The following is a 15,527-nucleotide window of genomic DNA, read 5'->3' on the forward strand; positions in this document are numbered from 1 at the left end:
CATTTATTAATTTATATAATTTTACCGTATTATTCTACCGTACCTTTAAATCTAGCTTTGTATTGACCCTTTCGTCAATCTCTGGATACAAATCTAAAAGATCGCTGAGGTCACTATTTTCCACTGAGTGTTCAGGTATAGGCTGAGGTGTGGCGGTAGGCACTTTCACAGCATGGTTATTAGCAGTAGAGCCGATGCCAAAGAAGTCTAGAATCATGACCCAGGTTTGCAGCGTGATGAGGATATCAAGGCAGTTGAAGTCCACGTCCACACTACGGCCAATGCTGCCATACCGCGTTTTAAACTCAGGGTGCCGCCTATCAACCATTAGCACGTTTATATGTACCAAAGAGTCATCAAAGTCTGGCCGTGGGTGTGGAGACGGAGTTTGGCGGGATGGTGATGGAGGAGGTGTGCTGGGGCACTCTGCAGCCTTTTTGCTCTTTCGACTGGATGCAGATGGTGTACTGGGGTGCCTCTGATAGAACTGGAAAACATTCTGTGCCTCTTCAAATTGTGCTGGAAGAGAGCGTGACATTTCTGGGTACGGAACATTGGACGTTATTGGGCACGACTGTGACAGGTATTCCTTTGGACTGAAGGTGGAGGGCTTTGGAGCCCCTCTGGATACCATGAGGTGTTTATACTTTGATTCAGGGTTTGGCTCAAGCAGGTCTTCCATTAACAATGAGTGAAGGGCTAGTTGGATGGAGACTGAATGGGGATGATCTTTGGTGAAGTCGCCCTCCAGGTCTTGAAAGCGCAGACTGACCAACCCTTGAGATCCTTGGCTCAGGTCTCCGCTCAACTGCACTTCCAGCTCAGAGACCCGAAAGATGGCCTTCACTTCGGTAAAAGAAGGAGGCTGGAGAGGGGGGCTCTCGTTATGCAGCGGAAGTGTTGCTGAAAGGGATGATGACAATGAGGAGTAATGAAAGCCAACATGAGGAGGGTCACGGGCAAAGAGCCCACCTTGCAGATCAGGAAAGCGATGCGGTTTAGTGGAAGAGGGCGTAGGAGGTGGTGGTGTAGGGGGGTGACTGGGTGTTACTCGCTGATCTTCAATGAAGGAGAGATTATCGAGAGTTTGAAGGACCTGCTCATACACAGACTTGCAGAGACACACCTGAGAAAAAAAATGTATATATGATAAATAAAGATAAATAAATAAAATTATGCTATGCATTTTAATAGTGCTTTACCTGGACAGCGTTAACAAATCTGCCTTCCACTTTCATTAGCCCAGTACTCTGGTAAGGTTCTTCACATGACAAAAAGGTAAAATGTGAGTTTTCATCAACAGGGACTTTCTCAACAGTGAGCTTGATGGTGGCATCTTTTAAAATATGAAATGCTAAAAGGAAGAAAAGACAAAGAAGTTGAAATGTGCCATGTAATACCTTAACCAAATATTAAAGGGTTAGTTCACCCAAAAATGAAAACTATGTTTTTAATGACTCACCCTCATGTCGTTCCAAGCCCAAAGTTATTTTAGATTTAGTCTGAGGTCAATACAGGCTTGGAATGACATGAGGGTGAGTCATTAATGACATAGTTTTCATTTTTGGGTGAACTAACCCTTGAATATTAAAAAAAGCTTAAAAAAATGAGAACTTAAAAACTGACCTTTTCCTCGGCTCAAATGCTCAAAGAAGTCATGGCGCGTAAAATGAGGCTCATTCAGATTAATGTTGTCGCCATGAGTGGGTGAGGGTCCAGAAGTGGAGCTACTGTTAAGTCGTGCTCCTTTCCTTAAAACCAAGTTTGTGTTGACAGAATAGAGTCTTATATTCTTCACTTCAACCTGCAGTTTCTCCCCTTCTGAGTCTTGGCCTGTGATAAAATTTTGAATCCGTATGCTTCCTAAATGTCCAACAAGCAGCTCAGGGTGACCAGGCTTTCTAGGAATAGACACAACTGGGGATTCTATACTGACATCTAGAGTCAGTTTGACCAGAAAAGAATCCAAGCCTGGGTCCTTTTCAGGGACACAGAAATCATCTTCCTCAAAAGGGTCAAGTGCCCAGTTACATTGACTCTGCCTCCTAGATCTTCTGTATGGGTTCTCAAAGAGAGATACCATACCACTGTACTCTGCTGTTTTCGTTGCCAATACAGTGGAGACCTTTGTAGCTGCAGTCTTCAGCATAGACCGAAAGTTGTCCTCCACTTCATTTGCTGATAAACTGAGCTCTTTTAGGAACTTTGCTGAGTGGTTATAGTGTAAAGATGCCATCTGAAGTTGAAGGGAACATTCTCCCTGAGACTTTTCCATAAAGCAGAAACTCAAAGCTTCAGAGGGAACCATGCCAGCAATGGGAAAGAATGCCACACCATCTGTGGAGAAGCTGTCTTCTACACTTCCAATACTGACCACAAACTGACTTTTGCCACCTTCCTGAGTCAAGTCTACAAGCTGAATGCATCCTAGAGAGCCATTGACATCCAATCGACTTCCCATTGAAACATTGACTTTTGTCCCATTTATACTGGCCGTTGCAATTTTCATGCCTTTCTTCTCACCTCCAAGAACAGTCCCGGTGGTAACAGTTCGCAAAAGCAGCAAGTTTAACCTGTGAATTTCAACAGTTAACTCCTTATTCTGGACATAAGTGGACTGATAGGTCTCCTCGTTGTCTTCTCCATTAGGCAGTGGTGCTAGATGTTGTGTTGGGGAGTTTTCTTCTTTGGGGAAAGACTGTTGAAGGAATTTCAGAAGCTCTACAATGGTTTCAGGGTTAAGGATGATATCCAGGTTGTTGACCTGCATGGAGGTTACCTGCAGAGAGCTGTCCAAGTTCATGGAGGGGCAGTCTGAGCTGACAAACTGGTATTCCAACTTAATGAGAGCCTCCTGGTCTCTCAGAGGAGATCCCCGTGGAGATCCCCTGTCAAAAGCAAGATCTGGCAGTTCTGGCGATTTTCTGTCTGGTGAGACAGGTGACGTGGGCTGGCTTTCGCGAAGACTTCCAGTGGGTACATCAAAACTTAGGTGTTTATGAGATGCAACAAGAAGATCAAAGTCTGAGCCATACGTCTGCAATGTGTCCACAAGGTAGAGCCCATGAACTGTGAGTGAAACCATTGCATCATAAGGCCGCTTTACAAAATGAGCATTTGTTCCAAACACTTTCAGGACAGAAATATACCGGCCCCCACTTTCAATGCCAAGTTGCATGTAATTGATATTAAACTCTACAAGGAGAAGTTTAGATTCCACAAGCATCTCTCGAGTATGTTGCTCAAGTGTCATCACACTTTTGGTAAGATTTTTATCAGAACCTTGAAGCTTCCAATCACTATCTTCCCTTTGGAAGATCTTCTCATGACGAAGTGTAATAGGGTCTGGGGATTTGAGATTCTCCCCCTTCTTGTCACCCTCATCTGCCCCTGAATTACCCAGTCTAGCCAAGCAACTTTTCAGGGCAGTCATCTTCTCCAGGTTGATGTGCACTTTCAGGTCTGGTAGTGTTCCTGAGAGAACAGCCCCTGGGAACTGAGGGTCTGATGTGTATCGGAGTCTTTGCTCTAGCTGCAGTAGGACATTGAATTTCTCCACCACATGAGTGGGGCCCACTTCACTCTCCTGTAGATGCTTCCAGTTGTCTTTATAGTGGCCAACCATTATCTGGAGGTCATTGAAAGATAAGGAGTACTTCTCATACAGGTTCCTGCTGACAATTTGGGCACCTTCTGATGATTTAAGGCTGATGATATCATGGGTCTTCTCCTGACCTTTGACATCTACCTCTTGTTCTGGCGGTGGAGTCCCAGGAGGTGTTGCTAATGGTGTCTGAAATTCTTCATCACTCTCTCCTTCTGTCTGAGAAGTCTTATGGTTTGTTTTATGATCTTTTGTGGGAGCAGAAATAAAACTGTCACAAGTGGCCATCAACTGCAATAAATTCAGAATGCGTGAAAAGGCTACAGAAGAAAATTTGATTTGACCAGTACCAGTTACCTTGGGAATTAGTAAGAAGAATACGACCAAGATCTACCACAACTAGCATGGGGTCTTCAGACTGAAAATCATCCGGGAAGATGACTTGAGGGGCGGATATATCCAATTTCATAGTCCAGTGCTTACTGTTTTCCTGTGAAAGAAAACCCACAACTTAATTAAAACAAAATATCTAACTGAATGTTATTATATAAAGTCCTCTCTTACAATGAACTCTCCGACTAGCAGCTGATCAATGGTTTGTCTGATTTCTGCCTTGGTTTGCATCTTCAGCTTGTTGTATTGCCTCCTGGCTGCTTCAGCCACTCTCAGCTCTAACTCAGACTGATATCCAAACCCTGGAATATGTAATGCAAAATATAATAATCTAATTTCTGATCACAAAAGCAATTTAAATCAGTTTAAGAGGGATGCTTATCCTCAATACACACCCGAGGTGTGGACCCTTCCTTTGTAGAAAAACTCAGCCACTTTCTTGATAGCCTGAGGGTTATAAATGATATTGAGAGGACTGGTATTGACCTCCAGTCTCCTCTCAAATTTGCTCCTTATTGGATTACGTTCATAAATCATCTCAAAGACAGGAGGTGCTGATGATTCTAAAACAGAGCCTGAAAACAAGGTAAAATAAGAAGTATTTATTCAGCCTTCATTGACATTAATTTGTACATAGTTGTTTTCATAGATGTAGATTTAGATTACTTACCTAGATTGCCTATTTTTGTGATATTAGTCTGGCCATAAGGTTGACTAGCAACAACAACCTTATCCTTAAATTAAAAAAAGAAGATTATATTAAATCTATAATTACATTTATAGATAACAGTTCTAGGGCACCAAGTTACTTTTTAGGGCAAAATCATACCGTTTTTGGTGAAACAAGGAAGGGAAAGATGGAGCCCTGGGTTGTGAGATCCCGGAGAAACAGCCCACCAAGTTTCACTGTGAGTAAAGAGGACTCCGAGCGAGGAAGAGACTCAACCCCGATCTTTACACCTGTAAAGCAAAATAAAAAAACATAAAAAAATCAACATTTAAAATGGATCCAAGCCATTGAGACTTTATTTCAATAAAAAGTGCAAATATTTATTAAAAAAACCTGAAAACTCCAGTTGAATGACCCCGCTCTCACTCAAAAGAGGTTTAATTTTCTCTTGATGGTACAGTGTGACAGCTGCTTTCTCAAGAATAAAGTCCAGTCGTGCAAAGAGATGATCCCTTCTTGTAAAGGTATTCAGTGTTTGTGAATCCTCCAAAGGATCAAAGAGATCATCTGTCTCAGCTGTTTGGACGAGAGAGGTGTCTTGATACACGGTGCATAATTGTATAGATATGTTCTATATAAAATGTAAAATTATATTAAATCATTATAATAAACCACTTTTTCCAGTAAGCATAATTGGAAAACTCACCAAGAATTTCCCACTGGGCAGTGCCGGGTAAAAGGTCATCTGGCCCTCTTTCAGAACCCCCATACCAGCCACCCCAGCCTGGGAACCAAGACTGCAGATACTGGATCATGCCCGAACTCCCACTTTTAGGTATGGGGTCTGAGGGAGAGGTGGCTGGGGTCTCGTTTATTATGGGCTCTCGTAGACTCTAAATGGATATAAGGGATGATTAAAATACAAGATTACTTAGAGTGGGATTAGATTTAACAAATGTTTAGACCATGAAAATTATTGAAATAGTTTTTTTTTTTATATATATATATATATATATATATATATATATATATATATAGTTTTTTCAGTATTAGGCAACACGGTATCACACTTTAACATGTTAAAGTAAGTCATCTCAGCTTGCCTCTGCAATTTCCTCATGTTTGCGGAAGGAGACATAAACAGTTTCCCGGAGAATCTGCAGCTCCTCTAGTGTCTGTTCATCTTCAATCCTTTCCAACTCACTCTATTGATTTCGAGAAACACGGATTATAACAGAATACTTTTTATTTTTTCCAAACTCAAGAGCAACACATACAAAGGTAGTGAGCTTCTACTTTGTAGTGAATACCCTTCAACCCTCTTAAGTCCATAATCTTACCTCCTCCTGTGGACTTAAAGTGTCTCCCTTAAGCCTCTGGACATACAAGCTAGTGTAAAGTTTGGCATCACGAGCCCTGTGCAGAGCAAAGTCCCAGCTTCCCTGCCTGCGCTGCTCTCTGATCTCATTCAGGTTGGCATTAATTGCAAACATCCACCACTGCCGACAGCTTCAACAACAAAAGAAGAGTTATTCTTCTAGAAAACCAATACCATTGTTAAACAAAAGATGTATCACATTTTAATCAACATGACCTATCTAGAGGGTTCAAACTGATTTTTAATTGATTTTTATAGGCATAGAAAAAGGAAATCTTATTACTTTCCAGAAATTTGAAGTTTAGGTCTCCACTTTCGAAAAAGAGTCTCCCTTTCTCGTCGTTCCAGTTCTTTGAGGAATGCCATGATCTGTTGATACTGAACCTGAAATCAAATGCCAATAAAATAAAATAAAAAACTAACTGTAAAATTCAACAATGGGTGGTTTCACATTTGGTACATTTTAAATTCACCAAATCCAGTTCATTTAAAGTCATTCAGAAAGGGCAAGCACTTTTGGTGTTCAAACTGGTGTGGGCTGCACTGATAAATCAAACCACAAAAACTTTCAAGTATACACATTATCCCGCCCAAGATTGCTTAGAGTGCAAATAAGCTGAAAAAAAAAACACCCTAAAGGAAAGGTCCAAGAGATTTGAAAGATTTAAAAATCTTGATAAATGTTACCTGTGATAGACGAAGTGAGAGGGGCTCCAACTGCACTTGGCCCTCGATGCGAGGTGTATTACGAGATCTTAGTGGTTCTTTAGAGGCATTTCTCCTCAACAGCACAGAGGCACATACTGGCTCAAATATATACTGATGCTCATCGTTCTGCATACATTCACTCATCAGCTCCTGTAACAGACAATTGTTTTAGAAAGAATTTACAAGAAGCACTAGAACATTGTGCTATTGAGTGTCATTATCACAAATCTACCTGTACTTCTGTTGAGGGAAGATCTCCAAGAATGGTGCACTTAGTATCCCAGTACACACTGAATTCACTGATTTCCAGATTCTTCTGCCGAATAAGCTTCTGTGCCTGTATGTGAAGAGTTTACCTTTCATATTCTAATATGTAAAGTTAGCGACTTCATGAGAATATCAAATAATATGGACAACTCACTGGTTCTGTAGAGCAGTTTTGTGCGGATACATTCTTGATACAAACACCAAAGGCATATGGTTTATCAGGGTTGGAGAAATCATCTTCGAAACGTAAGTGGACACCTTGAATTTTCAACTAATAACATGGAGAAAATAGCACAATAAAATTGAATTTCTGACATTAAACTATAACAGCAACAGAGTGCAAGTAAATGAAATAATAGTGAAAATTACCTCAATATTCTCAACGATTCGAGTCACAACTGATGCTGTGGCAGAGTACCAATAAGATTCTCCCTTCTGCTCACATTCACTCTGGTGAAACATAAAAAATATATATATTTTTTTTTTTAAATTTAATAAAAAGGACAATAATGACAAAAGAGACACAGGCTAAATTAAACATGCCTGTCATTTCTATTAGTAAAAGGTTCAACATTTTTGGAGCATAAATGCATAAAAGTGATTTTATAGAAGTAGATTTATAAATAAATAAATTTGACCAATTTTGTTATTCTGCTGATATTTTCATACAGCCTGTACCTTCCACTTGTCCTCTAGCGCCTTGAGCAGCTGTTTCTTCTGCTCTTTCTCAGCTTCCCTTTCTCGCACCTCATCATATTCCTGTGGGGGGGCAGGGCCAACAATGAGGTTCAGCTGGGACATGGAGATGACCCATGGGTCACTGTGTGGTCGATAAAAGGGGATCTGGAGAGTGATCTTCCCAATGACGCCTGAAAAACATAATATTTATAAATTACATATAAAATTTAACATATACACCACCATTCAAAAGTTTGGGATTGGTAAGAATATGTTATGCTTTTATGTCTCTGATGCTCACCAAGGCTAAAAACAGCAATATTGTGAAATAGAATTACGATTTATTATAACCATTTTCTATTTGTATTTACTTTCAAATTAAGGCAGGGTTAATAAAAAAAAAATCAATAATTCTATGAACAGATATCGATTCTTAAGTCCCAAGAAACAATCTTTCCAGGGTTCTTCAATGTTTTTCAGAGTCATACATTTTAATTTTACTGTTAGATGGACAATTAAGAATCAAATCACTGAGCATGTAAAATCTAATGCAGATGTAATGTGTAAGCAACAGCAATGTACAGTGAGACCATTAAAATTATTATTAAAGTCATTACTTTTACAAACACTTGGAATATGCAAAAATATATTGATACAAATATGTTTCTATTGATCTATTAATCTGCATTCACATTAAGCATATTTGACATGCCATATTTTTGTCCCATGCTAATTATCACTATGTCAATTGCAAATTCGAGTGTGAATCCCGCATTTATATGTCGAATACTTTGGTGTGAGAGACCCGGGATCGAATCCACTGCGAGACACCAATGTGTCCCTGAGCAAGACACTTAAACCCTAGTTGCTCCAGAGGCGACCTCTGACATATATAGCAATTGTACGTCGCTTTGGATAAAAGAATCAGATAAATGTAAATGTAAACAGAACCATCAGTCCTCCTTTTATTCAATGAATTATATATATATCTTCTTTGATAGCATGCAAAGAGCACTCCCTTTATAATCATTAAAATGCCACTCAGATATCAAATTCTGCCCATTTTATTATGAAACTCAAACAATAAATACCGTTTTGTTGCGATTTAATGTGGCGTGACAGATTGCTGTTGCCGCCTCAGATCAAGCGAAGCAAAGCAAAGCACACATGAACCGATCAACTTATCTGCTTTACTAGTTACAGCACGATAAACACGATTGAACATCAGAAGATTTGTTAAAGCATAGTAGAACTTACCAAAATAAATCCGTATGTAATTGCTCAATTATATGCACTATAAATTTTCTTACTATTCTTCAATATTCAATGTATGTTTGAATAAAACCTTCAAGTTTTTATGACAGTCCCCATTAAAATGTTTATATATAAAAATTAGGGATGTGCAAAAATTAATTGCAATTAATCACATCCAAAATAAAAGTTTGTGTTTACATAATATATGTGTGTGTGCTGTGTATAATTATTTTGTATATATAAATACATATGCATGCATGTATATATTTGAAGATTGCCACATTGGAAACATTGTAAAGTTGATAATTCCGTGCATAACTGCAATTCCCTATTTCGAACAGAGAGGAAAAACTACGGACTGAAGCTTTAAAATAGAAATCTTTTGTGACATAAAAAATGTTTAAGCAATATAATGCATCCTTGCTGAATAAAAGTATTAAAATCTTACTGACACAAAACATTTGCACATGCCATCATGCCACTGCACAAGAATATCCAGATAATCCTGTTTTGACAGACTGCTGTAAAAGGGTTTCCTTAATTCCCACAATTAAGATCACAAGACACAAATAGCTAACCTTCAGATGGAATAAATGACATTAGGCTTTATGTTTATGCAGGCAGCCAAAGAGTTTCATTCGGTTTAGTATTACACTGAAACACATAACTTTTGACAACTATACTATAAATGACAATAATACAACTTTTTTTAGTAACTAGCCCATCTCACAACCGCCGCTATGATGAGATTACATGAACAGCAGAATACTACTATTTAAGACTTTCTCTTGAAAGATAACCCTAAAATCAGATTATTTTGTTCATTTTTGAATAACTGATTATTTTTGTCACTATTATTTTGTTGATAATTAATCAAAAGGGTATTTCCATAAGAGCACACCAATCATATGAGGCAGCAAAACAAATAAATGAGTTATTGAACTGATTCCATTAAAGTCTAAATGCTGGAATAACACCAACCTGCTTTGACCTCAAAGGGCAGATCGAATTCTCGGAGAGCATCTTTTCTTAGTGGGAGGTTCTCCAGCTCCACTGCCCCTGGATCATTAAAGAAATGCATACTTCACAAAATGATACACAACAGACAGTCAATCCTGATTAAAAATAAAAACAAATTCCAATACCTTTGAGAAGAGCAATGGAGAGCTGGTCAGTGTTAAGGTTGGTCACATATTTGCCCAGATATGTGTTGAGCACCCAGGCAACAAGTCCCTCCAACATTATAGGAAGGGAAGATGCCCTGGGATTAGTCAGTTAAAGTAAATCCAAGCAGGCAATGAACTTCACAGTTATCATTCACTCCAGTCATCTGAAGTCTGAGGAGTCAAAGAAACACAAACTTGACATCTAATCTCACAAAAAATGTGTAGCAGTTTTTCCTAAACCCCTTTTGAATCAAAGGGCTCACATTTTTACTCAACAATACTCGAAGGTCCCCATTCCTGTGGCATTTGCAATATGAAAACACACACAAAAAATGATATTATTAGAAAATGATTGTTGATGTTTTTTTTTGTTGTTGTTGTTGTTTGTTTTTTAAAAAAGTCATACTTGTGATCTTCACGGTCACAATTGAGATAGGAAATAATGGGTGATTAAAAAAAAGTGAAAATAAAGAGCAATTTCATGGGGATCTATCTACAAATCAGCCACAATGAAGAAGCCTTTGATAAGGTCAAAACATATATCCAAAACATAATTGTTTTGTAATTAAGTAATTAAAAAAGTAATTAAGTCTGAAAATAATCGTATAATCAACTAGAAAATCCACAGCTTAATGTATTTATCTAAAAGTCTATAGGCAATGGTGCACTATGATGCTCCATAAATCACACCCGTTGGCACCAATCTACTTTGCATGCATTTAACTACCTTTTCTATTTTATTAACTTAAACCGTACATTAAAAAAAAATGTATATATAAATGTCATCATCTAATATTTGTATTATTTTATGCAGACATAAAAGCAGCATAATTTACAAGTGAATATTGTCTAGAATCATGAAAAAGTAAAGGTGTAAAAATATTAATTAAACTTGTATTGAAAAAAATAAAATAAAAAATAGCAATGCTTAATTTGTTCAGTCACTTGACACGCCGAGAATCTCAATTATGACCATGACCCCTAAAGGTATGATGCTTGTTTTGTTTGATTTGAAATCATCTTGTAAGTTTGCTGAGGCCCCCTAGTGGGGCCCCGACCCCCTGGTTGAGAACCACTGTACTGAACATACATCTGCTGCCACACCAAAATAAACAGACAGAGACCAATACGAGTGATTTTTCAGACTATAAAGCAAGAAAATTTCTACAGTTTGTAGAGGAGATTTGATTAATAAAGTTAACCATGGGGTTGATAGCGGCAAGTACAATTGTTACGCTCACTGCATCAGTTTCCATGCAAAGAAAGTGAAAGTGAGGCTATCTTAACAACTCATGAGGGGGAGTAAATAATTACAGATTTTTTTTTAGGTGAACTAATAACTTACAATTGTTATGAAACATCATGTCCCTCGGTCAACCGCTGTCTATGATCATTTCAGTCCAAATAAGACTTCCACTATCCAACAAGTCAAACAGAGTCCTTTCTTCGGAAGCGAAGCTGTCCTTGTTGGCTAAAGAGAAAGTAAATTATCTTCTTTATTTTTAAAGATGTTTACACCATAAGCCGCAGATGACAACCACAAACGAAAGCAAACTACAGCATGTGACGAACAAAACAGCACATCTCTCTGTGACTTAACGTCAGTGACACGGGCAGCGTTAGCATGAGCGCTCGTCCTTTAGCGCTGCTCGACAACTTTGAAACATGACCAACAACTGGTCAGAGTGACCGGTCACAGCCCGTAGTTTAGTTCTGTATTAGTCCGAGTATCTTGCGGAATTTGCCCTGTTCTGTAATCACCATTTGTTGTGGGTCCTCTGCGCTCATCTCTTAACTTCCAACATGTCAAACTGAATTCATGAAACGCTTCCTGAAACCTGCGAAACTTCCGGTCATGTGCCAAAACAAAGCGATTTTTTACGTCATTGAGGGTGTCCGTCATGTGACATCTAGCGTTTGGAGGTCGACCTTATGATATATAGCTATTATTACCGCTGAGTTATTTATCTGCAAAGGCGCAAATATGGGCTCTTTAGAAATGTTATATAATAGTAAATCGCCAGGCGATATCATAATCGAATCGAATGTTATGTGTGTGGTTACATGAGTTTCTATTGGTGCAGTTTTCTGTTTTCCACATATGAGGGCGACAGAGTTACACGCAAGATGTTTTTAACTTCAACAAGTTGGTAGAATGGCCGAATTTTACAATGTAGTATATTATAGGTATTTATACTTGTTTATTTTTAAAAGGTAACCTTATATGGTTATTATATTTAACGTAGCATATGGGTGTCATTTTATTGGCCCATTTATATTTGTGTTTTGAAACCTTCAGAAGAAAGACAGCATAAGCATTTTTTAAATACCATTCAAATTCCAAATACCTGGAAATGTACCTCTCGTACATTGAATGTCATTTAGTCATTCGAATGCATCCAATATAACAGAAAGTATACATAACAATATATATGTATATATGTGTGTGTGTTCATGCATCTCTAGTTACTGAACTTCAGTACAGCTATCCCATGAATTCATTAGATCTGACAAAATGCACTAAGCGGTGTAATCCGTGCAGACCCTATATCCAGTGTAATCTCCGACCGCACCAGGCCTTCCAGAGGTTAGTCCCACCTCCCCCCCATACATTTCAGTGTCAAGTCGACATAAGGACTGTTTGCCAGATATCTTGAGATGAAGATCATGAAATACACTACTCTTCTGCCGAGCAAATAAAATAACAATAATCCTAGCACATGTGAAGCTCTGCATCCCCCTGGCTGGTCGTGTGCAACCATATAATCCCAGTCTGCCTACAATAGAATAGAGCGCCATCTGTTCAGCTCATAGCCCTTTAAAACTCCACATCTGGACAGTGGAGTGGGGGCAGTGCTCTCCCTCCTCCCCTTCCATACATTTTCAAAAAGTACACTTTTGTTTCTTTTAGGTATGTACACTTTAGGTAGGCTCCTAAATGTAGCCTACCTTAAGAGGTACAAAAGTGTAGCCTATTGAAAATGTGACAGCTCCAGCTGCCCCAGTGACAGCTTTTGTACCTTTTTTTTCGTGTGTCTAAAATATTAATGTCTCTTTTGAAGGTGATTTTCTACAGAATAGACTGTATAACCAAATCTGACTTTAACTTTTATCAAAATCTAAACCAGTAGACAAAATAGATATACCTGTAGACTATTGTTTTCAGAAGAAAGACAGCATAAGCATTTTTCAAATACATGGAAAAGTACCTCTCGTACATTGAACTGTTCTAAGAAACATCACTAAGTCATTGGGATGCTTCCACTATAACAGAAAGAATACGTAACAAAGATCATTTTTAATACGAATAACATAATATTAGAAATGCATGTGAATTAAAAGTGGATAAACTGGAATAGAATAAAATTGGCTGAACATAGATGATGAACTAAATACTTGAATATATGCTGAGACCTGAATTAAAAGATAGAGTTAATACAGATAAATGATAAATGAATAATATGGATAAGAATATATAATACAAAAATGCATTTATATAAAACCTATAGCATTTTTTTTGGAATGTCTTAAAAATGTATATATCTAAAAATATATCTATGTGTTATGAGATGCAAACAAGGTTAACATTTTTACCCTATTCACATGAGAAAATTTGGATGTATTTTCCCCCTTTTACTCACTATTGACAGACCTTTTTTTTTTTTTTTTTTTTTTTTTGCTTTGCTGTAATCACACTCATCATTGAAAACTAACCAGCATCGCTGTCAGCAATAGTAAAGAGGCTCAGGGTGCAGGGTCATGTTGCTCTTGTTTTCATGGATCTGAGGATTTCGTTCTCAGGTCATAGTCCACCATTGGTTGAGTGGACACTTGGAGGATCAGTTTCATTTGCCCTGAATGTAAAACAATCTTGGCCCTGTTCAAGTGGACAGGCCTTGACACATACCTTCATTCCTGGCACATGCCTTCATGTTCATTAGACATGCTGTTCTAACCTCCTTTGACCCTCACCCTTTAAAATTGAATTGACAAGAAATAATTTATGAGTTTTAGGCCTATTTTCACAGACAGGGCTTAGATTAAGCCAGGGTTTAGGTAAATTAGGACATTTAAGTAGCTTTTATAAATGTGCCTAGGAAAAAAAAAACATTACTGGTGTGCATCTTGAGACAAAATAATTCCACTGATATATTTTAAGATGTGTCAGTGCAAGTTGCATTCAGTTTAAACAACTCAAACATGCATTTTGGTATAGTCTTAACCCCTTAACTGTCACCGCCCCTATAGTGGGACGCTTGGTGCTCTTTTTATCGCCTTTTTATATCCCATATTTTAGTAGTCATCATAAATTAGGTCTCATTCAAACTATTACGAACTCAAAATTCATCTTGTGAAAATCGTTTTGAAATTGGACGTTGCTTTACCATGAAAATGGTACTCTAAATTCTTTTAGCAGGCTCATCCCCTGGTGGGCAGTGTCAGGTTGCATAGTACAACATTTATTTACTTATTAACTTTATAGTCAAAACCTTAACAAAATACATATCGTTTGAAAGCTCTGAGTCTCAAGGCTCCATTTTTGGTGACTAGTTTTTCAATTATGGTCTTTGGCCCACCAAAACTGAAAAATACTCCTATTAAGGAACTGGGTAACCATTTCCCCTCAGTTTCCTCTCAGATCAGGAAGCTTGTTATTCTTGACTCTGAATTATGTTTATCCAAACAAATTAATTTTGTTGTAAAGAATAGTTTTTATCAATTGTGGTTAGTTTCCAAACTCAAATCAATTCTGTCATTTCCATGATTTGTAGAAGGTTATTCATGCTTTTATTACCTCATGCTTGGACTGTATGTATTTGGGTATTCCTCATCATCGCTTGCTTGACTCCAGACGGTGCAAAATGAGGCTGCAAGGCTGCTGATGGAGACAGAAGAATACAATCAAGTAACCCCCATTTTAGCCTCACTTCATTGGCTTCCGACCCATTTTAGAATTCAGTTTAAAATTCTGTTGTTTGTTTTTAAAGCACTATGATACATTTTAATTTTCTCCTGATGCTATTGCTTTCTCTTTTGTTTTTTTTTATTTTGTTTTTTTCGATTTGTTTTTTACTCTTTTTAGCCCTTTGGATAGCCCTGCTATGTGTAAAATGTGCTATATAAATAAAATTGACTTAGGCCTACTGTTTTGTAACAGACATGAAATTTGGACAGAAATTTATATGCATAAAAAAATCAATGGAATGTGGGTGACATCCAGTGGCTACACTAAATATCATAGGAACTTAAATTTGTGTCACATCAACTTCAAATTTGTAACACAAATTGATTTTGTAAAAAAAAAAAATAATAATAATAATAATGTGGAAGTCAATGGGTGACCGTCTGCCAATATTCTTCAAAATATAAAAATTTTGTGTTTGAAATTCATATAGCCTGGTTTGGAAC

At 37.8% G+C, this 15,527-nt stretch overlaps 1 protein-coding gene across 5 annotated transcripts in view; it reads right to left on the reverse strand.

Annotated features, from left to right (window-relative positions):
* The window catches only part of vps13d (vacuolar protein sorting 13 homolog D), a 42,117-nt gene extending 30,162 nt beyond the window's left edge, over nt 1–11,955 (reverse strand). For 3 of the 5 annotated variants that reach the window (XM_039651379.2, XM_039651380.2, XM_039651375.2), the window contains exons 1-21: nt 11,464–11,955; nt 10,098–10,289; nt 9,934–10,011; nt 7,699–7,889; nt 7,390–7,470; nt 7,175–7,291; nt 6,986–7,090; nt 6,733–6,903; nt 6,329–6,429; nt 6,008–6,176; nt 5,771–5,872; nt 5,374–5,560; nt 5,061–5,243; nt 4,827–4,957; nt 4,668–4,731; nt 4,393–4,572; nt 4,169–4,299; nt 3,962–4,094; nt 1,627–3,852; nt 1,203–1,354; nt 44–1,126 (exon numbers count right to left, since the gene is read on the reverse strand). In XM_039651379.2, coding sequence (XP_039507313.2) covers nt 44–1,126; nt 1,203–1,354; nt 1,627–3,852; nt 3,962–4,094; nt 4,169–4,299; nt 4,393–4,572; nt 4,668–4,731; nt 4,827–4,957; nt 5,061–5,243; nt 5,374–5,560; nt 5,771–5,872; nt 6,008–6,176; nt 6,329–6,429; nt 6,733–6,903; nt 6,986–7,090; nt 7,175–7,291; nt 7,390–7,470; nt 7,699–7,889; nt 9,934–10,011; nt 10,098–10,194 — 5,682 coding nt within the window. In that variant the 5' untranslated portion in view covers nt 10,195–10,289; nt 11,464–11,955. The remainder of the gene's footprint in view (nt 1–43; nt 1,127–1,202; nt 1,355–1,626; nt 3,853–3,961; nt 4,095–4,168; nt 4,300–4,392; nt 4,573–4,667; nt 4,732–4,826; nt 4,958–5,060; nt 5,244–5,373; nt 5,561–5,770; nt 5,873–6,007; nt 6,177–6,328; nt 6,430–6,732; nt 6,904–6,985; nt 7,091–7,174; nt 7,292–7,389; nt 7,471–7,698; nt 7,890–9,933; nt 10,012–10,097; nt 10,290–11,463) is intronic. The other 2 variants (XM_039651376.2, XM_039651378.2) reach the window with 2 other exon arrangements.
* Nucleotides 11,956–15,527: the final 3,572 nt, after the last annotated feature.

This window comes from Pimephales promelas, chromosome 20, assembly GCF_988280905.1.
Source record: "Pimephales promelas chromosome 20, fPimPro1.hap1.1, whole genome shotgun sequence".
NCBI lineage: Eukaryota > Metazoa > Chordata > Actinopteri > Cypriniformes > Leuciscidae > Pimephales > Pimephales promelas.